Here is a 26,790-nt window from a genome sequence, read left to right as displayed (position 1 = left end):
TTTGTTGTTAATAGTATAATTAAAGCTTTCTTGTAAAAATTATAATTTTTGAAAACTTGTATTCATCATCTTAAGCTTGAAAACTCCCCAGTACTTAAATACTTTTTCTGATAGCATTGATAGTCATTTTACCTAATATATTTGTTAATCCTTTAATGAAATATGTCAGCATTTGGTAGACCTGCATAACTTATATTTTCCAAATGACCAGTGCATGGAATTATAAAATCATGAATGGGAAAAAGATCCATTCAAAGTGCAAGATAATCTATGGCCATACCACCCTCAATGTGCTCAATCTTGTCCGATCTTGGAAGCTAAGCAGGGTTGGGCCTGATTAATATTTGAATGGTAGACCACCTAGGAAGACCAGGTGCTGTAGGCATTTAAAAAAAAAAAAATTGTCTACAGCCATGCCACCCTGAACATGCCTGATTTTATCTGATCGCAGAAGCTAAGCAGGGTCAGGCCAGGCCTGGTTAGTACTTGGATGGGAGACCACCTAGAAATACCAGGTGCTGTAGGCTTTAAAAAAAAAAAAAGTGCAATATAGCACAATGGATTTAATGTAATAGAATATGAAAAGTTCATTGATATGGTTATAGATTCCATGTTGCAACTAACCTTTAAAAAATTATCACTTATTGAGTTTTGATGTAAAATCAAAGGAGAATATCCACAGTTATCTGAAAAAGCTATTAAAAGATTCTTTTTTTCCAACTATGTATCTATGTGAGGCTAGATTTTCTTCATATGCTTCTATGAAAACAACACACTGTAACAGATTGAATGCAGAAGCAGATATCTGGTTCTCTTTTATTAAGCCACACATTAAGGGAAAAATGTAAAGCATCCATTTTTCTCACTAATATTTTTCTTTAGGAAAAGATATTTTTTTCATAAAAATGTTATGTTAACATAATGGGTTTATTTTTTTAATTACTTAATATTTTAAAAGTTTCCAGTTTTGACTTAACATACAGTAAATAATGATAGCTATAACTTACATAAAGGCTCTTTGGAGTCCTCAATAATTTTTAAGATTGTAAAGTGTCTTAGCTACTGATATATGCTATGTCAGCTTTAGGAGGTTTTTTTAATTGGATTGGATTTTTAATAGTAAGCTTTTCTTACTATTTTGGACACTTCATTAAACTAAGTAGAAAATAAAGATTGAAAATAGATTTGTATAGTTTTAAAATTAAGACATAATCCATTATTTCACAATTATAAAGTTATAAATAATAAGCAAAGTATAACAATCATCTTTCAAAAGTATAGTTTCTCAGTTTATTATTCCTGTATCCATTTCTATTTAGGAATTCATTTTTTCTTTTGGAAAATTTTGGTTCACAAAATTGACTAATATATATTGAAATTAAAACATTTTGTAAAACATGAACTGAATAAGTTTTTAAAAACAAGATTTATAATATTTAAATATAGTGACATAATTAGAAACATAAACAGCTTAAAATCCATAATATGGAATTGCATTTTTGGATAGAGTTGATAGCTGTGATTTTTGTCATCTTTCTAAAACCACAGCTTTCTGCTTCACTGCCTCCTGCGTCTCCAACCAAAGGGCTGTCTGAGCAACAGTTAACTTTATGCTTCAGTATCTTCTAACTGATTGAATCAGTTTTCTTCTCTGCCTCATATATTTTTTAAGCCAATAATGTCTTCATTTTTAAATCAGTTATACCTATTTTTTAATTAAAAACTTTTCTCATAGATGTTTCATCTTGCTTTTTATTGTATATTAACAGATTTCTTTTTAGTCACAACTATTGTCTTCGTAGTCCTGTGGGCTCCATTTTCTCAAATTATTGAATTTATTCATTTATTTACTTTCTAATTGTCTGATTGACTACAGATTTTTAAAATGTAGAGTTTGAATTCTCCTTTGCATCTTAATTGAGTTTGTATCAGTTCTCTCATGTTTTCCTTGTGGTTTAAGAATAATATTTTGGTTTCTGTAGGTTAAGATTAAAAAACTAGCTGTAATTTGAATTAATCAAGTCTATAATAACAGAAAGTACCCAGGTGGTACATAAACTTTATTTTCGTATTTTCAAATTAAAAGCAGGAGAGATTAACATGACAAGTGTATTCTAAACTCTATCAATATGGGAGAAAATATATTTATAGCACTAGCACACTCCAAAATACAAAAGGTAATTGAGAAGTTAACAAATATTAGAAATGTAGCATTTGGACCCAAACCCTAGCTCACCACCTCTTTTAATGAGACTCTTAGGATTAGGCCTTGCACAGCAAGATGCCAGCAGAGTTAATATTTATTCTGTAAAAAACTGGTGTTGAGTATCAAAATACCACAGAACAATCATGTTCCAAATCCTGCATTTTTGTCTTTGTTTTTGATCAAGCCTCAAATATATTATATTTAGTGGGAAAAGAGAGATCTATGATTTACCTGGTTACTCTGGGGAAAATCGGCAGGCAGAGATTGCCTCAGTCTATTCATTGCAGTGGGACAAGTAAAGTACTTAATCTACTCAGTAAATCACAGCTGCCAAGTATCAGGATTGAAAGATTAAACAAGTACCTCAGATGGCAGGTTTATTGGGCCTTTGTCTGGAGTGACTACTAGCATATATAGCAGTGGTCCCCAAACTTTTTGGCACCAGGGACCGGTGCTCCTATGAGAATCTGATACCTAATGATCTGAAGTGGAGCTGAGAGGGTGATGCTAGCACTGGGAGCAGCTGCAAATACAGATGAAGCTTCACTTGCTTGCCTGCCGCTCACCTCCTGCTGTGTGGCCCAGTTCCTAACAGGCCATGTACTAGTCCATGTCCCGGGCGTTGGGGGACCCTTGATGTATAATACTCTCATCCAGACTTGACACTTGAGAAAACATACTAGAATTAAAGTATCAAACCTACTTGCTGAACAATGTGCAATTCAATATACTTGGGACCAAAATAGTTAGAGCTTAATTTTTAAATTTTATATAAGAAGCCAGATTCACTCTGATTACACATTTATGGTTATGTGAATGTCATTTTAAGCAATGGAAGACAAGATGCACTGTGGAGCAATGTCTAATTCAGTATAGAAACCTTCTTTAAATTTACTTGAATTGATTGAATCAGGTTGTCTATGTCCTGGTACCACTGTACAACTTAAATTCACAATGTAGAAACTTGCCACCATGGCAGATCTGATACTTAGTCACTAAGCTAAGAGCTATGAAATGTAGACTATTCTCTTTCTCTGTTTAGTCTGTGACTAGGTCAACCTATTTTCCAGTGCCTAAACATAGCCTAACAATGGAATAGAAAATTTGAATTGAAAATCATGTCTATAGTCTATCTATCCATCTTAGGTATATTTACAGCTATTTTTCTATAATATGCAGAGATTCTGGGACATAGGATTTCTATACATTAATCTATTTAGGTTTCAGACTAGAATTAGCACTTTTAGAAAAATAGCTTCATTTCAACAGGCACTTATTTCACTCCCTTCTGAACTCACCTATCCTCACCCATCTTCCCTGTTATTAGCCTGATGACTTAAAAGCATAATACGTAATCTCTGACAGAAACTCCCCAAATTAGATACTTAGTTACTGTTGTTTTTGATCTTGCAGATATTTCTATTGGATTTTCTTAGTATTTCAACTGATTTCAAACTCAAGAAATCCTTTTACCCTTTAGTTTTTTGTTTTTTTTTTTTTAAAATTTTTTGGCATACTTTTCTTCAGTTCTTCCTACTTTCCTCTGTGTGTGTGTGTGTGTGTGTGTGTGTGTGTGTGTGTGTGTGTGTTTAAGAACAGTTGATTGTTTTTGGCTAAGTTAGTCTTCACTAGTTTGTGGTTACTCACCCTATACATTCCTTCTGTTATTGAATTTAATATAGTAGACCAGTATCTCAGTATATTGGTCATGTCAGACATCAATATATCCATGTGTCCTTCCGTCTGATAAATTTTTATTGAGAACCTATATCATGTCAGAACTGTAAATGTAATCCTTAATACATTCTTATGACACACGTCTCTAATCCTTCCTAGTCTTTTTTTCGGTCTCATCTTCTTGTTTGCTTTTTCCGTTGTTGAGAAACTGGTCTTATCATTGGTATGCCTCAAAGGCAGGTTAACCAAATTTTCTACTGAAAGAAGCAGAGGCAAGGAGTTATTAATCACAGATACACCAGAGTTATCCCTTACAATAAGATATAGTAATGCAAAGAGGCCATTTTTATGAGAATTTTCTATTCATAAATCTGTCTCCTTTTTTAAACACCACTTGACATGTCCTATCCTTCATTTATTGTGATGGTCCCAAACCTGGAAGAATGTCAGAAATACTTGGGGAGCTTTAAAAATAAAATTCCTAGGCAGAAAACAGAGGTATTCTCAGGGTGTGAATTATTAAAAGAAATGTGCTATGAACATACTAAGACAATATTAAAAGGAATCAAGGTGTAGAATAGAAGATATGGTCATGATCAAGAGTTTGGATGTCATACTCAATGCAGTAGGGAGCTACCTGAGGGTTTCTTTTTTACTTTTTATTTTTTTTAAACAATAGAGTTTTGTAATCTGATTTACATTTTAAAATGTTCAACTGGGTTCAGTATAGAGAATTCATAAATAGGAGGGTTGAGAGCAGAGAGTCAAGTTAGAAGGGTATTATTGGAACCTAAAAAATAAATTATCCTAGAGGTAAGAAATGAATCAGTTTCTGCTTCCAGTAATAACAGTAACTTGTATCAGGGGAACTCTTCTGCCAAGAAGAACAATAAAAGTTGGATAAAATGCACAAAGAAACCAATTTAAAACATAAGAGAACAACCAAGGCATGAGAACTTAAGTGGCCACAATCCTGGAGAGAAGGATGGTATATGAGGTGAGCCCTACATTCAACTTGGCTTTCAGCATAATGTTCATTTCATGGGTATAGAGGCAGAACATAGTATATTGCAGGTGGCAGATGGTTGGATTAGTTTTCTAGGGCTAGCAAAACAGAAGTTGGAACTTGGAATTGCTGGCGAAACCAGGATTTAATCAAGAGGAGAGAACTGCAGACAAATGTGCCTGAAGTTATACATGTAGTTTTCCTGTGAAGTGTTTGCCAACTTAGTATTCTGAAGCACATGGCAAAAATCTCATAAATCTAAAGCTGAAAGCAACAAGTAGAAGGCTGAAAAGCTGATGAGAGATTTCACAGTCTCATTCTAGAGAGATCAGAGGTTAGAGTTCAAGGTCAATCAAGTTCAAGGGTCTCTGTCCAGGCTTTTATTTGAGACCCCAGAAAGACTGTTCCTTGGGAGTAAGGGAAATTCATATGAAGACCAGCTCAAAAAAGGTTTAAAAGTGGTACCCTAAAATGGTGCAAGGTGAGTTTCAAGTTTACTGTCTGCCTACTAGAAGAAAAATAAATCAACCCCAGAGAAAGATAGCATTAGAGCTGTTACAGATTTTCATAGTGTCAAGTATACAGTCAAAAATCACCAGGCATATCAGGAAATAACATCCAATGATAAAACTAAGAAATAAAAAGACAATGGAAACATACCTATGGGAGATGCAGATAATAGACTTTTAAGTAATTATAATGAGTTCAAGAAAATACAAATAAAAATTAATATTAATAGAAAACTGGAATATGTAAGAAAATCAAGTTAGAAAACTACAGAATATTCATTTTTTTCAAATACATGTAGAACTTATATAAAAATTTATCATTTGCTGAGTTATAATTCATCTCAAATTTCAGAGGATTAAAATCATATGAACTTTTCTAAACAATTTAGAATTAACCTAGAATTAATAACAAAAAATATAACTAGAAAATGCTTGTGTAAGTCAGAATTGAGAAGGACTTAAAAAACTCATGGATGAAAGAGGAAATTATTGAAATTGAAAGATATTTGAAGAGTAATGATAATAAAAATATAATACTTGTGCTTAGTGGAAAATAGGCTCAAATAGGTGTTTATGTATTTTTTTTTAAAGGCTGAGAATCAGTGATCAAAGCTTTCATCTTGAGAAGCTGTATTTTTTTTAAAAAGTAATAAACCCAAAGTAGAAAGAAAGAAGTAATGAAGAGAAAAAATTCAATTTAATTCAAACAAATGTACACTAGAAGAAAATCAAAACTAAAAATTGATGTTTTTTAAAGATTAATACAATTGATAAGCTTCTAGCCAAGACTATTTAAGAATTTAAAAAAAGAGATTATAAATTACAAGTATCGGGAAGGAAGAGGCCAATTCCATAGATCTACAAACATTAAAAATCCCAAAAGGAAGTATTATGAATAACTTCACACCTATAAATTTGAAAATTTAGACAAAATGGGCAAATTCTTTGAAAAAATATCACAAAACTAACAAAAAGGAAGGAAATAGCTAAATATTCTGATATCTGCTGAAGAAATCGAATCTGTAGTTAAAAATCTTCCACTTTCAGGTCCATTTTTAAATTCAGTTGTCTTTTTCTTGTGGATTCATAAGAATTCTTTGTATTATATAAATGAGAGTCTTTTGTCGAATACATATAATGCAAATATCTTTGCCACTCTGTGATTTGCCATTTTACTCTCTTCAGTGATTATAGTTCATCGCTGAAATAGAAGGGAAAGTAGAGTGTATGGGTATTAAATCAATTAGGTTAATTGGTTTGGTGGTTGTAGATGAGTTTCCTGTCTTCTAGTTGTGTCTGTTTTTTGTTGCCTCATATAGTAAAGTATCGATACCGTTGTAACCTAACACAGTGCATGGGAGAGTTAAATATCTTAATGTGTATATAAAGCTCTTAAAACAGAGCCAAGCATATATTAATTACATTAAGAAGTGTTGACTATTTTTTTTTTTCCCAAAAACCTTCAGTGGCAAACAAATGAATATTTTTGTCTTTGAAAAAAATCATTATCTTTATCTTATTGATAAAGTCTAAAATGTTAAACCTAATTTCCAGCTTTCTCACTCATGTCCCCAACCTTTATAAGTCTGTGTGTATCCTGTACTAGTTAGTTCTTTTGTTGGATTTAGAAAAGAAATCGTTAAAATCATCACCATTTATTTTATAATCTAACAGAACTCCGCAAACTTCCAAGAACAGCAAAGTAGGTGCAGCCCAGTTTTGTATGGATAATCAAGAAGCAGGACTTTCCCCATGTTTCTATATAGCAATAGCATAGTATCCTATAGCTTTCTCTGGAGAGCAACTTTTTGTGCTTCTGTTTTGGTGAAATCCTGGACTTTTGATTCAGGCCACCACTACTAGTTTGTCTTTTAGATGAAATTTCAAGAGAGAATCTTGAGACTGATGGCCAGTGGCTTGCCTCTTCCTTCTTTTCTAATCAGCCACAGCTAATTGCAGGTTCCCCTGGGCTTACTCAGCAAGAACAATGGAGTGAGTCCTGGGCAAGCTTGGTGGGCACATTGACTGGTATGTTAACTACACCCATATCATTCCTTTCCCAACAATATTACTGCTTGTAACCTGACAGATTTTACCACTGTCTGGATTAACTCTTTTTCGATCCTTCCAATCCACGAGTTTTGTGAATTCATTTGAGTTGTAGTCATTTCTAAAGAATGCTTTTTTCCCTCCTCCATACTGGTAGTTGACTGTCATATATATTGATTAGTGTCACCTTTATTTCAGCTGCCACTACAGTGTTTTGATTTTCTATAGAGTCAATCTTCATGGACTTCGTGGAGATTTGTGAAAGGATTGAGAGTAAAAAGAAAGTAGTTGAATTTTTAAATTCTCACTACAAATATAATCTCTTATACTCTCTTATTCTAAACAGAGTCCAGAAGAAATGCTTTGAATTATAAAAATTATTTGGTTAGTTGCAACTATTGAATGATGTTACTGCTTTTCTAAATAAAATTAAATTATTCTATTCAGTCAGAATTGTCTGTTTCTGTGATTTTGTGGTAGGTTATGCTTCTAGAATACTTTTGTTGTGTGTTTGTTTCTTCTGGTTTAAATATTTGGTAATTGTTTTTTAGAATGCTCTGGGGGCACCAAATTTAGTATCTCATGATTTGGATGCATGCTAGATAATGAAATATCGTTCATTATTAGTTGTCTAAAACCTCCCTTTAGAGAAATAAGTGAGAAATTTTCTTAAACAAGTGGTGTGGGAGTGATTATTTTTATTAACGTATTATTTTTATTAATGTATTATAGGGGGACTAATTTTATTTAGCATGTTGATTTGGGCATGGAAGTAAAGCATTATGTCTTCTGATGACATTATATGATTCAAAAGATATTCCTAACCCAAATAATTCAATATTAGTGGTTCTGTTTCTTCAGAAAGTTAATCCGACATGCTTAACCTTATACCTTCAGAGAAACAAAATAGATACTATGTATAATCAAAATTTACCTATTCTTATCTGCTCACAATTTTTTTAGTCTTTAACAAATGTATCTTCTGAATGAGTTGTTCTTTATATGCTAAAATGCTTACTTTTCAGTGGTGCAATGGGCAAAACAATTTTTAACTTCTAATTTTTTTTCATATTTCATTCTTCTTCCTTTTAGGGTAGAGCCTGGATCAGAGTAGCACTCATGGAAAAACATTTATCTGAATACATCTCTACAGCTCTGAGAGACTTCAAAACAACCAGGTTTAAAAGTCCTTTTAATTTTCAAATATATACTTATAAGGGTCACTTAAAGACTTAGAAATAAGACTCTTTCATTTCTAGAATCCTCATTTTTTCCTCTTTTTAGTAATACTCAGATAAATCCACCATCTTCTCAGGAAATGCAATTTGTCAACTAAACCTACATCTTCCTTGGTTTATCTTTTCAGGCTTCACATTATGCCTGGAATATCTCTTCAAATTATTTGTCATTCTCACTTTTTCAGCACTTGAAGTTTGATTCTTTCCACAGACTTTTCCCTGACTGATTTAAAGAAAAATCTAACTATGAAATTCCTATAGAATTCTTTCTCTTTCTGCACTACAACATTTATTTCTTTGCTTATAAAGAATACAAATAGATCATTCATTTCTTTAATTCACATATATGTATAATTAATGATTGCTTGATTGTCTTTTTAGGGCAGTCTGTACCGATGTTTTCGTTTTGAGTTGTGTACATTTAAGAGATAACATACTGTGCCATGTGAAAAACAGGGCTTCATTAACTTTTGATGGTGGTAAAAAAGGGCTCATTTTTATCATTAGTATAAAAATTATTCCTATTACTCTCTGGTCTACTAATTTATGTTTATAGTTTTAAATATAAATCACTTTTCTCCATTTCAAAAATGTTCGTAAATGAAAATATTCAAGAATTTTAATACCCTAGACATGTACTGTTCAGTACAATAGCCACTAATCACATGCCACTATGTAAATTAAAATTAATTATGATTAAATAAAATTACTAATTCACTTCAGTTGCTGTGTCACATTTTAGGTGTTCAGTAGCTATGTGTGGCTAATGGCTACTGAATTAGACAGCATAGATATAGAACATCGCTTCATCATAGAAAGTTTTATTGGACAGCAGTGCATTAGACACTTTTAAATTGCCATACTTTTTTCAACCTCATTAACCATATTTCTGAAAGAGAAGAAAAGGATGACAACTATAAACCAGTTTTAATAGTGAAAGTTAGGAACATATATAAAGAAATCCAATCTGGAATCTTAATTTCCATGTCCAATGCAGTTCTTGAGAAAATATGGGCATTTATTATGATCTTCTTTTAACCGACTAGCTGGTACAAATTACAATATCTTTACTTAGGTATCTTTATGTTTTTAGGTAATAAAATAGTAAATTTTTCGTTTGGAAGATAAATACTATTATAATTAAAATTTTGACCAGGATATAAAGAGTTTTAACTAAAAGAACTATTTGCATAAAGTAAATCTCATATATACTCATCTAATTCTTTTAAAGCAATATGATATGCTTGGGATATTTCTAAAGATGGACATTGGGGTGATAATAACTCTTACATATTTGAAATGAATCTTAAGAAATGAAACATTTGTTCCTTTTGTTTATCATTATAAGCAAATAATTTAATTGTGAAAGATACTAAATATTGAGGATACTAAGACTTTGAAAATAAAAATAGTATCAAAAACTCATAGATCAAACCTAAAAATCCTAAATTAATAAATCAAAACCAAGTTTACATAATAATCATTTCCTATACAATAACAAGATTACACTAAAGTTATGATTTCTAGATAGAAATTAAAGTATTAATAACATCTCTAAATTGTTAGTCTTGTTTTTTAGTTTAGGCAGTTGGGTGGAGTAGAAATCATTCTTGAATAGACTATTTTTAGAATGAGTAGTTTAAATATTTAAAGGGAAATGCTTTTTGCCTTGTTCTCAGTTGTTAGCTATCCTTTTTGATAAAAAAGAAATGATTCAGCTCTAAAAAAGTCCATGAAGTAAAAACATTTTTGTAACTATATATAAACATATATTATTCAAACAGAAACATGGCTTAGTATATGTGTATATACGTACATCAATACATATACACACACATAAACACACACAGTATTTGAATGTGAATATAATGGCTTTGTAATTCTCAAGAAAGGAACTAAGTAGGGAGTTAGAAATCTCATTTTAGAAGTTAACTGAAAAATACAGTTGCAAAAGATACAGTCTTTTTAAAAACTATTTCCACTATATTTTTTACTGAAATCAAACCAAAGAAATTTTTCTATAATTATAAATAAATGTGATTGTGAATCTTTAGACAAAATATATCTGTTTGGAAGATTACGTTTGTAAAACACAAGCAAACTATTGGAAAGCATAGTTGCATCTTACTTTTTGTCTGTTTACTCTCTGACATAAGTGCTGTAGAAATGAGAAATGATCTCTCGTCCTTTAAGAATCGTGGGAGTCTCTGAATCAAGTGATTTCTTCTTCTACTCTTCACAGATATAAAGAGTAATGACGTCCTTTAAAATGGTGATACAAGTTTTTACCCCAGCACAGAAGGAGGAGCTACATGAGCTAAGACAGGCAAGCTTGAAGTACTAATCAGTGAAAATCCAAGGTTAAGATTGGGTGGAGAAACTGTGGGGAATGGAAACACAATGAATCCTTGTCTTGGAGTAAATGATGATGGCTCCAATGTATTAGAGAAATTCATGTGATTTTTTTGCTAAGATAGATGATATGTTGGTGAGCAATTTAAAACCCTTCAAGAGTTCGTGGTTTAGAGATTGGGATGTTATTGGGAAATAGCCAGAGCTGGGAAGTTGGCAGAGTCAATATTAAAGTCAGAGCTAAAAAAAAAAAAAAAAAAAAAAAAAATAACTGTTTTAGTAGGTTACTGGGAAGACCTAGAAATAAAGAAGTAAGGTAGAAGCTGAATTAATTTACTCAAAATTTTAATTTTCTCCCACCCACAGACTGAAAAATAATTAGAAAAATTAAGCTAAAAATACAAGTGTGACATATGAAACAAGATTGAAAATATTCTGGTAAGAATTTGAGGTAACAAATATAGAAAATATGAAGTAGAGATAAAATTAACTTTATAAAGATCTGATTATTACTTTGTAGTTACACCACAGTAACTTAATTTATAATGACAAAAGTTGTGTCCAGAAGAAATGTTAATTTTCTCAATATTATAGTAGGAGTAAGAGGAGTAAAGTACAAAATAAAACTTCAAAAATTACCGAACTATCAGGAAGTGAAAAAAAAAATGAGTTGATAAACATTTTTCTCAGTTACAAAAAGTAGAAAGAATAGTGATAAATTACTAAATCTTTTAAGAGCTAAGAAAGACTTTTGCAGTCTGAATCTGTTTAACGATTTTACATTATTAAGATGAAAAGTAAACATTAAAAGGTACTTGAGGACTACTGCCTCAAAGCATATACAGAAATTAACTCAAAATGATTCAAGTTTAAATGTAGCTTTTAGAAGAAAACATAGATGTAAATCTTCATGACCTGGGATTAGGCAGTAGTGTCCTAGATATGATACTAAATGCACAAGCTATAAAAGAAAAAATAGATAAATTGGACACAGTTAAAATGTAAAACTTTGTGTTTGGAAGAATACTATCAAGAAAGTGAAAGATGACCCATAGACTGGGAGAAAATTTTTGCAAACCCTATTACTGATAAAGGACTTGTATCTAGAATATATAAAGAACCGTTACAACTCAGTAATAAAAAGAGAACATTTAAAATTGGCAAAGAATCTGAAAAGACATTTTTCCAAAGGAGATATGCACATGAACAATAAACACATGAAAGATGATCCTTAACCATCAGTGAATTATAAATCAAAACCACAATGAAATACCACTGCACCCCCACTGAGATGGGTACAGTCAAAAGAACACATAACAACAAGTGTTGGCAAGGATGTGGAGTAATTAGAACCCTCATACATTTGTGGTGGAAAAGTAAAATAACGCAGCCCCTTTGAAAAAACACTGTCAGTTTCTCTAAAAGTTAAACATAGAGTTCCTATATGACTCAGTACATGACTCCTAGAGAAAGAGAGAGAGATCACCAATTAAAAACATGTTCACAAAAAAAATGTGTGCACACATTATTCATAATAGCCATAGAGCGGAAACAAGCCAGATGTCCATCAACTGATGAATAAGCAAAGTTCGTATTCCATACAGTAGAATGTTAATCATCCAGAAAAGAAATGAAGTACTCCTGCTGCTGCTCCCGGTACTTGCACAATTGGTTGCTCGTTCATTGTGCGTCTGGTACCTCTTTTGTGAAAGGGTAGCTGAGGAGACTCCAGAGCTTACCATGGCCATTGAAAAGCCCAAGGATGGAGTCAAGACTGAGAACAGTGATTATATTTATTTGAAGATGGTGGGCCAGAATGGTTCTGTGGTGCAGTATAAGATTAAGAGGCATACACAGCTTAATGAAAGCTTATTGTGACATATCAGATTCCCATTTGAAGAGCAGCCAATTAATGAAACAGACCCACACATACAATAGGAAATGGAACATGAAAGTACAATTGATGTGTTCCGGCACACACTAAAAAGGGGACCTGTTTCTTTACTTCAGAATTCTGTTCCTACAGACCAAAAATACCTTTTCAGAAAACTGCAATTTCGTTCCACCACATCCTGACTACTACAGTATAGGTTTCTCTGTTCTTTCATTTTCCCTATCCCCATTCCTTTATTGTACATTAAATGAAGGCGGGATATGAAAAATACTTGTTCAGTGAAAATGCCCCTTTTATTTGTGCTCACGCTCATTTAGCTCTTATCTTTATATTCCAGTACATTATTTTGCTTTTACTGTTTAACAGAGAAAGAACATATAAATCCTTGCATACCTTGTTTGATTGGAAAATTTTAGTGTTTTTCATTTATCATTATAAAACAAAGGACAGTTTTATAACTTTTGTATGTAGCTACATGTAGGTCTTTACATGTAGGTCTTTACATGTAGGTCAACCTGTTTTTCAGTAGGGATAAATTACTTCAAGAGAAATGAATCCTAGTTTTCCCTTCAAATCAAACATTATTTAAATAAACTTCTTTTAAACACTTTTTAAAAAAGATATGAAGTATGTGCTACAACATGGATGAATTTTGAAAACATATTGTCAAAGAACTAGTCACAGAAGACCAGGTAGTATATGATTTCATTTATATGAAATGTTTAGAGTAAGTAAATCTATACAGATAGAAAGTAGGTCAGTGGTTGTGTGGACAGGGCTGGGTGGGGTGAGAATTTTGGAAAGATGGGGTATAACAGCTAATGAGTACATGGTATCTTTTTGGGGTAGTGGAAATATCTGAATATACTAAAAACCATTGACTTGTACTTTTAATGGTGAATTATATGGTTTGCAACTATATATCAATAAGGCTGTTTTAAAATTATTTACTTTCGGTGGCTGTGAAGCTGGAGAGGTCCCAGCTGGGCCGAAGACATTGGATCTTATTGTCTTCCCGGTACTTTGACTCTCCCCCGAAGGCCCTCAATAAAATATTTTGATCCCCCTCCCCCAAAAAATAATTATTTAAGGCTTATTGAATTACAATTGGGATAAGAAAGATAACTAATATAGGTTTGTATAACTGAAGAAAGGAAGTGTAGTGTCCCACTATTTTACAGAGAAAACAGAATCTCAAATGTAAGTTTGTCTCTAGAATAGTTCAGTTTTAAAAGTTTTGAGTAATTATTCAACTGTTGTCTTTTTGCATGGTCTGTAAAAATAGTTTTTGGCTTATTAAATATCTGAAAGATCTTTTAATAAGTTTGGTTTAAAAATTTGTTCGTTAGTAAATCTACATATTCCTGGAAATACGTAAGAAAAAGCTTCAGGATATATTTGGCATTATTCTATAGTAAAGTTAAGAATAATCTTCCTGGTCTTCCATACAGACATGAAACCTGAGAGTAATAAGCATTCAACTGTCCTTTAAAAATTGCTATTTAGAGAGAACTATACATTTCTATTATTTAGTAAAAGATCTTCTTTCATTAGAAAATTAAACCTATCATAAATGAATGCTGTTATTCCTATCACCAATTACACCTTAACCATATTCTCTTTGTGCTATTTTGTTGTCTTGAAATGTCTCTCCTCCTATCAGAGGCCATATTCTTCTGAATCCTGTCCTCATTCACCTCTTTAGTTATCACCTTTTCCTCTCATCCTCAGTTTTGTTTCCATTGTTGGACCATTCTCACCCATATAGAAATATACACTGATATCTTCTACCTTAAAAGGAAAAACTTCTCCATTAAGCCTATATTTCCCTCTACTACTCATTTCCATGTTCTGCTTCATTACTAAACTCTCAAAAATGTTTATACATACTGTCATCATTTCCTTACCTTACTCTTCTCTTTAATCTACCTTCTGCCCCTCACCACTCCACCAACGATAATATTTTAAAGAATACCAGTAATCTATAAGCTATCAAATTTAATGGACATTTCTCTGTCTATATTGTACACCATTGTCCAGGTAAAACAGTTGAATACTTCCTCTTTCTTGAAAAACCGCTTTGCCTTTAACTTGTATATAACACTCCTTGGCTTTGCCTTCTCCCTCTATAATTGCTCTTTCTCAGGCTTCTTTTTCTCTTCACAACTTCTAAGTATCAGTGTTCTCTGGGCTTAGTTCTCCATTGTCTGCTCTTCTTTTTTTATTCATTTTCCTTTCTGTCTCTCTTCCTAGAATTTCATTCATCTGCCTGTGGCATTAAATGCCACCTATATAATCCACTGCGTTTCAATCTCTAGATAAATAGTTGAGATATCTGGACCCCTCTTCCCTACTCTAACTCTGTTTACCCCTTCTTAGCAATGGTTTCACTACCTACCTGTATGGCTGATCAAGTCAGAATCTAAAGTTTATGTTTGATTCCTCTTTTCTCCCTCATCCTTTAACAAGTCTTGTCAATCCTCCCTCCAAAATCTGTCTTCAATATATACATTTATCTTTATCTCCATGACTGCTACAGTAATGCATACCTCTCTTATCTCCAGCCTACACTCTTCTCTTGGCCTCCCAACTGAGCTTCCAGTTTGCCTTCTGCTAGTAGTCATCCAGCTTCTAGCCAATCTTCTTAAAAGAAAAACAGATAAAGTTAATTCCTATTTAAATGGTTTCTCATTATGTTAGCCAGCAGGCTTTGCAAACATTTTCTGGAGTCAAATCCTGGTTTCACCACTTTCTAGCTGTGGAATCGTAGGCAACTTGCTTAATACTACTTCTGTGGCACAATATGTGGGTGGTAAAGTTAAAGAAGATAGTTAATGTAAAGCACTTATAACTATGCCTGGCACTCAGTAAATGGTCAAAATTATTATATATTGGCCTACAAAACCCTAGGTGACCAGACTTCTAAATTCTTAGGCTAAACCCTTGAGAATGCTTTTCTTCATATCTGGGTTCTCCTTCAATTTTTCTTTATCTCAGCAATCTATTTACTTTATACTACTTATCATTTCTAATTATCTTTTTCTTTTGTTTGTTGCCTATCCTCCTAGACTATCAGCTCCACAGAGAGGGGCTATATTTAGCTTTTTCACCATTTTAACTCTAGTACCTAAAACAGTTCTTGCCACATAGCAGGAATTTATTTTATATTTGTTGATTAAATAAATAATGAATCTCACATTCTTAGCAAGACCTTTGGACATTTACTTTTTGGTTTTTCATTCTGATTCAGTTTGAATTTGAATAAAATATAGCATTTATTTATAATGCTGTAATGTGTTTTGCATGTCATGATAGAGAACCTTATCTCCTCAAAGTTTCTTATATAAAGACTAAATTAGGGAAGAGAACAAGAAAAATTTTTCTTTGGTTAAGATAAGTTTCACATTTTTTAATATGCACTTTTAATGATTTTTAAAAAAGGAAATTTTGAAAACATGATATTGTGCAATATCAACATAGTTTATACTGGTTGTTTACTTTGTATCCCACCCAAAGGATATTTGTTATTGAAGTACTTGAAAAACCTTAAAATAGTCTTACAGAATGAACACTAAGGATAGCATTATAGAAACATATTTCAATTAGAGTTAAATTATATGTTACAAGAGAAAAAGGTATTGTTCTTATTAGAGTATTATTTTAAATACTTTTATGGTTTCTAATATTTTTCTTGTCAATATACAAAGAATTGGAAAAAGTATACCTAATGATAAGTGGAGACTTTTCTTTCAGTTTACAGCCATATCAGATAATTGCTCACAATTTTCCTTTGCTTCTAAAAAACAAAACTTTTTTAAAGATAACTATAATATATAAATCTTTAAATGGAAGTCATATATATTTTTCACCTTGGTACTTTCAGTATTTATAATATGTTTTTTGCAGTTCAGTACACTGTTTTGGTTAGACCCTTCTCATAAAAATATTTTCTTTAGAACAAAAAATATTTTCAACAAAAGGAAATTATTTTAGTGTATACCTTACTATTATTGGGTTAGTCATCTTAGACTTTACTTTTGGCTCATTTGTTCCATAACCTTGGTTATATAAACAAACTTTATTAATGCTCCAGTTTTTCTACAGATAAAAATGAAGAGGTTGAAAACTTACAGTCTTTTGAAGTCTTTGAAAGTGTTGATAACAGGAATCAGATTTTCAGTCAAAATTATTGATGTGTTAGTTTAAGGAAATAAAAAGTTAAAATTTCCTAACAGCTTCTACCCTTTTAAATCACATGAATGACTTGTCATTGGTTAAATGATTAAAATACAATCTTTTTCAGATCAATTCAGTACTGTTTTATAGACTGACTTATTTTTAATGTTATTTCAAACTTTTGAAAAATATTTTTTTCTTACCAGAACTAGTAATGAAAAAGTTCAGCATTCAATGGAGGATTCTCTTAACTAGCCCTTCCTCTTCTATTTGCCCTTCTCTCCCCTCTGTTGCAGTAAAGACTGTTATATTTAATCAAGTCTGTACAGTATTATGCTTCAGGTATGGTTTTATTTGAGTGGAATTTTTGATTTCACATATAGCAAGCATTTCACTTAAATTGGTTAGTTTTAAAAATCCTTAATAACACTAACGCCAAAAAAATTTATTAAAACAATATTATATATACATAAATAAAATTTCTAAAACCAATTAGGGTTTGTTTTTGGTATTCTTAAATGGTCCCTAATACAATGTTGACATTAGAAAACAAGGAATAGTTTTGATCCGACTCTTAGAATGTACTTTTAAACTTGGTGGGCTCAAGATGGGGAGATTAAAAAAAAAATAGACCTTATTTAGGGAAATACTAGGAATAATGGATAGTTCCCAGTATCAAAAAACAATTGTTTTCTAAAGCATATGTCCCACAGAATTTGGTGATTTAGAACCATTGGACATAGTTCTTCTGGGAGTCAATAAAATATTCTTTCAACAGCCAATTTAGCCATTGGGGTGGGGGTAGGGAGGAAAATCTCAGTGTTGTCTACATATCTTTACCTTTTTGTGAAACACCTCAATTAAATACATAGAAATTACTTCCATTTATTTTACTAGTTTTTGTTAAGCTGAAAGTTCTAGTTTTTCTTTTTTATGTAAATCAATAATAGCAATTCCCGTGTTTCCAAGGAAACAGCTAACATCTATTCCAAGCTAGTCTTCCTACCATGGTTGTTTGCAGCCTTACATCTGTCAGAAGGTAAATAGTGGTGTCTTATTTTCCTGTGTACTTTTTATTTATTTAAAATTCCTTGTGAATCATAATAGATACTAAATTCTTTAAATATTTTTGTTTTACAAGAAGTAGTATGGTTTAATAGAAGATATATAGAACTTAAAGTAAGAAGAATTGGGTTTCCTCCTTGAGCAGTTCATCAACATGAGCTTGAGAAAATTGTTTTAACCTAATTCTTTTCTTGATGGTGAGTTTGAAACTAATGACATTTCCTTCCTCATTTACTTCATGGGCTTTTTTGCAAGTATTAAATTATATGTATGTAAAAGTATTTGGTAAATCGTGAACTATTCAAAATTGGTGGTGGTATTATGGACACATTAACATCTTTTTCAGCCTTTAAAAACTCAAATACAGAAAACAAGACAAATTTTATTTACTAAATGGGGTGTTATAGCTTAGTGTTTACTGTCTATATGTAATATAAATAGATATAACAATTTAATGAACCCTGGTTACCAAACATAAACTAGTTTTTGCATAGTATTTTTTTAAAAAGTAAGTTCAGTGATCTTACATTCTGTGTGGAAAAATACTTTTGGCCCATTTTTGATATGTTTTTCTTAATTTTTATTTTAAATATTTTAAAATAAAGTTGTATTTTTAAAAACAGCCAAAACAGAAGGCTTTACAAGGATTTGCAAAAATATTCATATTCGTATTTTGTCAAAGAGATATCAATACTGTACTTTGTTTTTCATATGCAACCAAGTTGGTAGCTCATCTGCCCTATTAGTATTAGAGTGTTAAAGGTTAGCATAAAGTACTAATAATCACATCCTCCTATTTCTTAATTTAGGTAATAACTCTTGGATTACAGAAAAGCAGAATGTATGTTTGTGTTTGTTCTATGTATAGAACAATATCTACGTCATTTGAAAATAGACCAGTATAAATGACCATGAATTTGGCACCTTTCAGATTACATTTATATTGTTTCACTATTAGGGAAAAATGTTAGGTGGTCTAGGCCCATTGAAAGAGTCAGTTTGGGGATTCTTTTTAAGATAGGTGGAAACATAATTTTTTTTGTTATGGTGACAGTTTCTTTTTCTAAATACTTACAGAATTGGATAATCCAAGTGTGTTTTTATTTATTTTTATTTATTTTTTAGTATGTTTTTATTTTGACAAATAAAATTTAGTTCTTTCTACTTTAGTTTGGGCTCTAAGTGATTTCCCTAGATGAAATTTCAGTCTTTTTTTTTTTTTTATATTTATATATTCACCTATTTCAATTTTTAGGAGATTTTATGAAGATGGAGCGATTGTTTTGGGTGAGGAAGCAAATATGCTTGCTGGCATGCTACTTGGGCTCAATGCTATTGATTTCAGGTACTTAATCTAAATGTGTTCGATTTCTAAATTATTCTATCTTATAATAGTTTCTTAGGATTTTTTTCTTTCAATTTTCCGAGAAAAGTATACAGTTGGATATTGATATTTGATTCACGTTTTCTTTCAAATGACATAAGTTTTCTAAATGAGTTTATTTTTTGAAAAGAGACTGTCTCAAACTTAAGGAATTAACTGACAGGCTTGCTCTCTAAATGGGTAAAAAGAAAGCTTAGACTACATTCCTCAAGCAGAAAAATCATGTACTCGAGGAGCACTGAAGGAAGGTTTTGGATCTTATCTCTCAGTATTTTTCAGCTACCGCTTTAAAATGAAAAGAAATACACTAAAAGTAGATTCAAAGCTAGAAAGGTTTTATTTATCTTATCTGTTTAGATAAAGAAGATCCTGACAAGGTATCGTGTTTCTTGTGTTATGTATATAGAATATAAAAAATATTGTTGATACTTGCTTTTATTGTCCACAAGATGAATTGATCTCAGACTAATAAATGCTAAAAAGGGACATTGTAAGTTCTTTTTTAGATTTATGAAAGCATCTTTTTGCATTTCTTTAATTGATCCAAGATTTATATTATACTAAAAATAAAAAGTTTGTCTACAACAAAAACTCAAAGCATAAGAATGAAGGAAATATTATATTTTTGTTGAAATATATCATTTAAAATTCCAAAAATATTAGTAAACTTAAGTGAAAGTCTACTTTTAGGTCTTGAATTAAAAACTAATGCTTCACATTTTCACTGAGGTTACCTTTTTTCTAGTAAATCACTTCCTTTTCAAAATATTTGTCACTTTATAATTTTCACTATTTAGTAGTTCATAAAGTAGTGTTAGGTGAATTAGCTTAATTGTTTAGGATGAACTTGATAAATGCAATATGAAGGTTGTCTTTATGATTCTTCTGAAGGTGTTAACTATTTATATGGTATGCTGCTTGCTCTGTCTAAATCCTTTATAATTTTTATTTTTGGTAAAAACAAACAAAAAAAACAAAAACCTGAGATAAGAATGTGAACTGTTCGTTTGTTGTAACCCTTTGATACTATATAATCAGCTGGAAGCAAATGTCTTAAAGATATGGTAATGTTTCTGTAAATGAAGGAAAGCCCATATAAAATGTTGCCACTTTGATTCTCGTCTAGGAAAAAACATACCTACCTTTGATATTAATATATTAGAACAGATGTTTCAATTGGCAAACTTCCCAAAGATACCAGAAAGTACAAGTTCATAGTAGAATTTTTGCCTTTGAAAGATTAACCTATATCTTTTAAATATTCCTTTATCTTTCTAGAAGATATAATTTTTCCTTTGAATAGTAGTAACCTTAAAAGTAAACACTTTTAAAAAATCTAGTTGTATATACTATTATACAAAGCAAAGATTACTGGATTAGGGGACCAGGAGATCTAGTTTCTTTACTGGCTTAATGAGACTTAACAGTATGATTTTGGGCAAGTCAGTTAACCTATCTTGTTGCCATGGCCTCAAAAAGTATTGGCTGAGCATTTTAGATTTTTAGTATTCATTTTAGGTCTAAGATGCAAGTCCTTTCACCTATTCAGAACTTTAGAAAACCCTCATTTTCTAATTATTCAGATCTTTTTAGGAGTGTAGAGTGTCACCTGAGAATTTGTGTGTAAATGCGAACAACAAATCTTCATTTGAAAAATTTCCAGTGACATCTTAAAAGGTTTAATAAAGACTAAGATAGTATGAAATAAATAAACATGTTTGGAAAGATTTCTCAGTAAATTTTACTTTTGCATAATATATTTATATAACAGTGTATTGTACAGTCCTTTGTCACTGGTATTGAAGGTAGAATATCTTAATTGAGATGTTCATTTGTAACAAGTACCATAGAAATTACAATAAAAAAATTCACCTGCAATTTGATGAAACAAATGTCTATAATGAGAGATTGTTGATAACATTTAATTTTGATTTAACATTTTATGTATTAATATGGAATATTTGTTGTCTGTTGTCTTAGCTTCTGCCTAAAAGGAGAGGGATTGGATGGCAACTTTCCTGCTGTAATAGACTATACACCATATTTGAAGTTTACCCAAAGGTTTGTGACATTTTGAAATACGTTTTTGTAATCTTAATTTATTATTGAATGTTTTATTGTACAATGTTTTATCTGATTAAAATTACTTTTTGTAAAACATTTCACATCAGAAATTAAAAAAATATAAACTTGCATTTTTGGTATTTATGTAAATATATACTTTTTACAAAATTGTAATCTCAACATCAGTATAGTTTTTAAAAAATAGCATGTATTTCTATTGCTATAACCATTATAGTAATAAACTTAATAGCTCTATGATAGTCCATCAAGATTTCAAAACTATAATTCATTTGTTAGACCATTTTCCATTTTATCTTCATTATTAAGAAAATAATAATGAACAATATTTGTGAAAATTAATTTTCTTTTGTTTTCTATTGTGAATTATGGAGTTATTCAGGTAAATACAATGAAAAATTTTAGGCTTTTACAGTCTATCCTCATAAAAGAGTTGTACCAATTTAGCCTACTACCAGTGTTGTGTGAGAGTTATGGATTTCCCACAATCTCATCAGCATTGGAAATGAATCAAATGAAATCTGTAGGTTTTTTTGAAGGTCTGCTTGCATTAATTAATTTCCTGAATAGAATGATGAACTTCATATACTTCTAAAATGTTACAATCAGGCCAGAGCTATAAGAGAGAGAGTAATATATTTATATATGTAATACACACATAATATCAAGATGTATTTGTGGAGTACCTAATGTTGGAAAGAAACTTTCATTGGAATTAGGGATACATAAATGTTGAGAGTACAGGAACTTCACGAACTTCTGAAAAAGAACGCAGTCTCTGTCCCAAGATAATCACCACCTAGGGTAAGAAGTCACTATTATTTAAGAGCTAGGAGTGTGAAGATATTTTAGGTGATGAGGAAGAAGGAGAAATAGAGTATTGTGTTACCAAGATTTCTAACTTAAGTAAGTGTATCCCTTAGGGAAAGGGATAATTCTAGACTGTTAGATTTAGAAAAGAAATAAAGCAAGAAGATGTTTTGAACAGGCATAAAATTATACTGTTTGGGACATGTTGGATCATAGGACATTTTGTGAAGATAATGAATAGTTCAAAAGAATACTAGTAAAAATAATAGTAATATTTGTTGAATGCTTATTCTATATCAGGCATTGTTCTAAGTGTTTTATTAACTCTTTAATCCTCAAAAGCCTGTGAGATAGCTATCCTTATTTTACAAATGAGAAAGCTGAAACACAAAGAGGTCAAGTAACTTGTCCATAGTCAAACAAGTAATTTGTGCAAAGTGAGCAACAAATCTAAAACTGAAGAGCAACATAATAGCTGGAGATAGGAGTTTGGTCATCAACATGTAGATGGAAAGACTATTTTTAGTGATTTAGGAAATGACCTAAATCAAATATATAAAGATAAATGTGAATACTAATTTTATCCCTTATTTACATGAGAGGCTGTAGTAATTATTACAAGATTTTTAAAAGATGCAATAATGGAACCTTCTTAACTGGTGCCCTGAGATTGAACATATAATGACATATATATATACTCTGTGTCCTCAACTGATGAACCACTTTTTGTCTGAATTTTTATGCAATTTCCTCCTTTTTTAATGCGCTAATCTAAACATATATGTATAGCTTCCTCTCCTTTATATACTAAAGGATATGAAGGATATTAAAATGAGATGAGAAGTACCAATTCAACCTAGTCACAAAGCAGTTAGCATTACTGACCATGGAGTTTTTCTTTTTAGAAAAATTAAAACTATCCTAATTGTCCTAAACCAATATTTTAAAAGTGGAATTGCTTACACTCAAATATACCTATATCAGACACATTTTTTAAAACTCTATTAGGTTCCTAATTTTAAGAAACCTTGAGTCTATCCCTCCCTAAATTACTGTTTTAATATTTTTAAAAAGTAATATACATATTCATTATGGAAAAATTAGAAAATACAAGAAGATTTTTCAGAAAGCTAAAATCGTTATAATATTATATTTAATGCTAAAGTCTTTTAAATATAATTATATATTTGGTGCTAAATATTTTAGAATTTGCTCACCAGTAGCTTACAAATACAGAAATATTTCTTAAAGTGGAACATATTATTAACTTCGTTTCTTTTTAAAATTTAATCTTCTCAGTTCTGATAGTATCAGCAGTGATGAGGAAGAGCTGAGGACGTTGGGGAGCAGTGGTAGTGAAAGCAGCACTCCAGAGAATGTCGGGCCTCCTTTTATTATGGATGAGAATAGTTGGTTCAACAAGTGTAAGCGAGTTAAACAAAAGTATCAACTAACTCTGGAACAGAAGGTATTTATCAATTGTCAAAAATCATTTAATTTGGTTCTAGTTATTGCCTTCAGACTGTTACTGCCAAAAGATCTGACTGAATGAAAATATTTGCCCCTAGCTCCTTCCTTTCTGTTCTTGAATTGTCTTCCTGTTAATTAAAAACCAGGCAAAGTTTTAGGAAAGGTTTTTTTTTTGTTGTTAATCTTTTTCTAACATTTTAATGTGAAAATAAGCCACTTATACTTCTGTATACAGTTTCATTTATATGTTTGAGATTTTAGTTCTTATGATTAATTTCATAAAAGATCATTTGGTTTGCGAAAACTCAGTAATTGCCTAAATTAAATTCCATGTACATCTTGTTTGTTCTTTTTTAATTAGTTATTTTAACAGCTCTTCTGTGTTATGCACTGCATTAGGCAAAGAAGAGTATATAAGAAAAAGAAAAATAAACTCCATTATCTCAAGGAGTTGTAACTTCATCTTTTTTGCTACATTATCTATTTTCTTTTCTACCTTTCAAATTGTCATTATTCTTAGATGATCTATACAGGAAAGCCTGATGGAATGTGTGATAGAAATATTAGAACAAATAAACAGTGAGGAAAATGCTTACAAAGTCAGTTTACAAATATGAATAGATTTCCTGTAGACAAACAGCTACTGGTTAGAAAATATAAAGAAAAAGATCCCATTTATAATAGCTATAAAAATGTGCATGATCTGTAGGAAGAAAACTTGAATACTCTATTAAAGAAGACTTCTCGTACCAAGATGATGTCAGACTAAGATAATCTGAAAGCCTTTACATTGTAAAATCTAAAAATGCTGAGTAGAATACTGTTTTAAAAGCACTTCATGCGGAGCTGCTCTCTCAAAGAATAGGAGCTTGGTAAGGACCAGAAACCTAGAAAGACCTAAAAACAAGAGGAATAAGTCATGACTTAAAGCCACTGCAGCCCCCTGGGCTGGGGGTGAGGACCTATTCCCTTAAGCTAGATACTTGCATTTTAATACCAACAGGGGGACAGCAGATCTAGGCCCACTATCATTCAAGATGGAAACTGGACCTAGAAGGCTGGAGTGATATGCAAAATGGCAGAGTAAGCACAGAAATTGGTAAATAAACCTTGACTACATTAAATAACAACAACTATAATAATGACCAACATGGGGTAGAATTGGTGTTCTAAAATACATTGAACAACTGGCTTTCTCAGAGGAAATAGAGGAGCCCTGATTTGTAGTATTTGCTGATTCTCTGTGGGTAAATAGTCTCATCATGGCCAATTTAAAGCTTCTGAGTGCAGAAAAACATGGTGGAGTGAGAGACGTCCCCTTGAAACAACAATAAGCTGAACATCTAAAACTCAATGAAAAACACCCAAACTGCACACCAGCACATCCGAGCATAGGATCTGCTCATAAGAGCTACCACAGGTCAGAACCCAGGTGTCCAGCAGTGGACTGGGAGAATGAAGAAGCTGCCTCTCGCAGCCACCAGAGTTCCCTGTAGGAGGAGGGGGAGAGGAGAAGGAGCAGCCTTGCCTGGGAAATCTGTGAGCTCCATGCAGCAGGCCGCAGTGCCCAGTCATCAGGGCAGAAGGTAGAGAAACGAGGATGGCAGAAAAGCGGGGACAGCAGAAAAACAACAGTTGTATTTTACCAGCCATGGTTGCAAAACCAAGGCCGAGCCACAGCATCCATCCCCCATTCCAGAGGGCCCCTCCCCCCCATACTGTCCAAGAAGGAATGCCGGAGAACTTCAGGGGAATCTGAGCAAACGCTACCGAAACTGTCGCTAACACTGACAGAAACTGAGACTGAGGGTAGCGAGCACAATTAAACATCTTTCAGGAAGAAAAAGACATTATTAAGACTTTATATACAGCAGAGATCCAAGAAGCTTAGATGCCACCTACTGGAAACCAAAAGAAAAACACCTTCTTTGCAACAGGCTAGGGACCATTATATAATAAATCTTTCTGGGGAAAAAAAAAAGCAGTACACACTTCCGTTAATGCCCAGGTGGAGAAATAGTCCATTAAACACCATGAACAACCAAAATGACAAGGCATCTCAGAAAGAAAGAGAAAAATCTCCAGAAAATAGGCTTCCAGACATAGAAATATACAACTTAAGTGACAGAGAATTCAGGATGGTACTACCGAAAAAACTCAGTGAGATCTGAAACAAATCAAATCAACAATTTCAAGAATTGAAAAACAACTAGATGAGCAGAATGAATTTTTTAGCAAGGATATTGAAACCCTAAAAAAGAACCGAATACACCTTCTGGAGATAAAGAACACACTGTAAAAGTCGAAAACTGAAATAACAAGCTTGGGAAATAGAGTTGACCAAATGGAGGAAAGGATCAGTGATATCAAAGAAAGAAATCTAGAAATAAATCAGAAGGAAGAAGCAGAAACTGAAGAATAAAAAATAATGAAATAAAAATACAAGAACTCGCTGATACCCTCAGGGGAGGAAACATAAGAATAATGGGAATTCTTGAAGGGAAGGAAGAAGAGCGGGGACTAGAAAACATTTTCAGACAAATAGTTGATGATAATTTCTCAAATCTAAGGAATGAGCTAGAGCTCGGAATTCAAGAAGTCAACAGAACACCCAATTATCTCAACCCAAAAAGGCCTTCACCAAGACATATTGTATTAAAATTATCAAAAATCAACGACAAAGACAAAATTTTCAGGGCAGCCAGGGAAAAGAAGGCGGTAACCTATAAAGGAAAACCCATTAGATTATCATCAGATTTCTCAGCACAAACCTTACAAACCAGAAAGAAGTGGAATCAAATATTCAACTATTGAATGAAAGAAACCACTAGCCAAGAATAATGTATCTAGCTAAGTTCTCCTTTAGATATGA

The 26,790-nt window shown here is 31.8% G+C and overlaps 1 protein-coding gene and 3 pseudogenes across 3 annotated transcripts in view; all 4 read left to right on the top strand.

Annotated features, from left to right (window-relative positions):
* RUNDC3B (RUN domain containing 3B) overlaps positions 1 to 26,790 on the top strand; it is a 131,426-nt gene that overhangs the window by 55,404 nt on the left and 49,232 nt on the right. For all 3 annotated transcript variants that reach the window (XM_011364123.2, XM_011364110.2, XM_023533405.1), the window contains 4 exons: positions 8,540 to 8,625; positions 19,428 to 19,517; positions 21,537 to 21,617; positions 23,748 to 23,916. In XM_011364123.2, coding sequence (XP_011362425.1) covers positions 8,540 to 8,625; positions 19,428 to 19,517; positions 21,537 to 21,617; positions 23,748 to 23,916 — 426 coding nt within the window. The remainder of the gene's footprint in view (positions 1 to 8,539; positions 8,626 to 19,427; positions 19,518 to 21,536; positions 21,618 to 23,747; positions 23,917 to 26,790) is intronic.
* Positions 267 to 385, top strand: LOC111742936 (annotated as a pseudogene).
* LOC111743164 lies at positions 404 to 527 on the top strand (annotated as a pseudogene).
* Positions 12,651 to 13,113, top strand: LOC111741961 (annotated as a pseudogene).

This window comes from Pteropus vampyrus, unplaced genomic scaffold, assembly GCF_000151845.1.
Source record: "Pteropus vampyrus isolate Shadow unplaced genomic scaffold, Pvam_2.0 Scaffold4, whole genome shotgun sequence".
NCBI classification, from domain to species: domain Eukaryota; kingdom Metazoa; phylum Chordata; class Mammalia; order Chiroptera; family Pteropodidae; genus Pteropus; species Pteropus vampyrus.
This window is presented reverse-complemented; position numbering and strand designations above follow the sequence as displayed.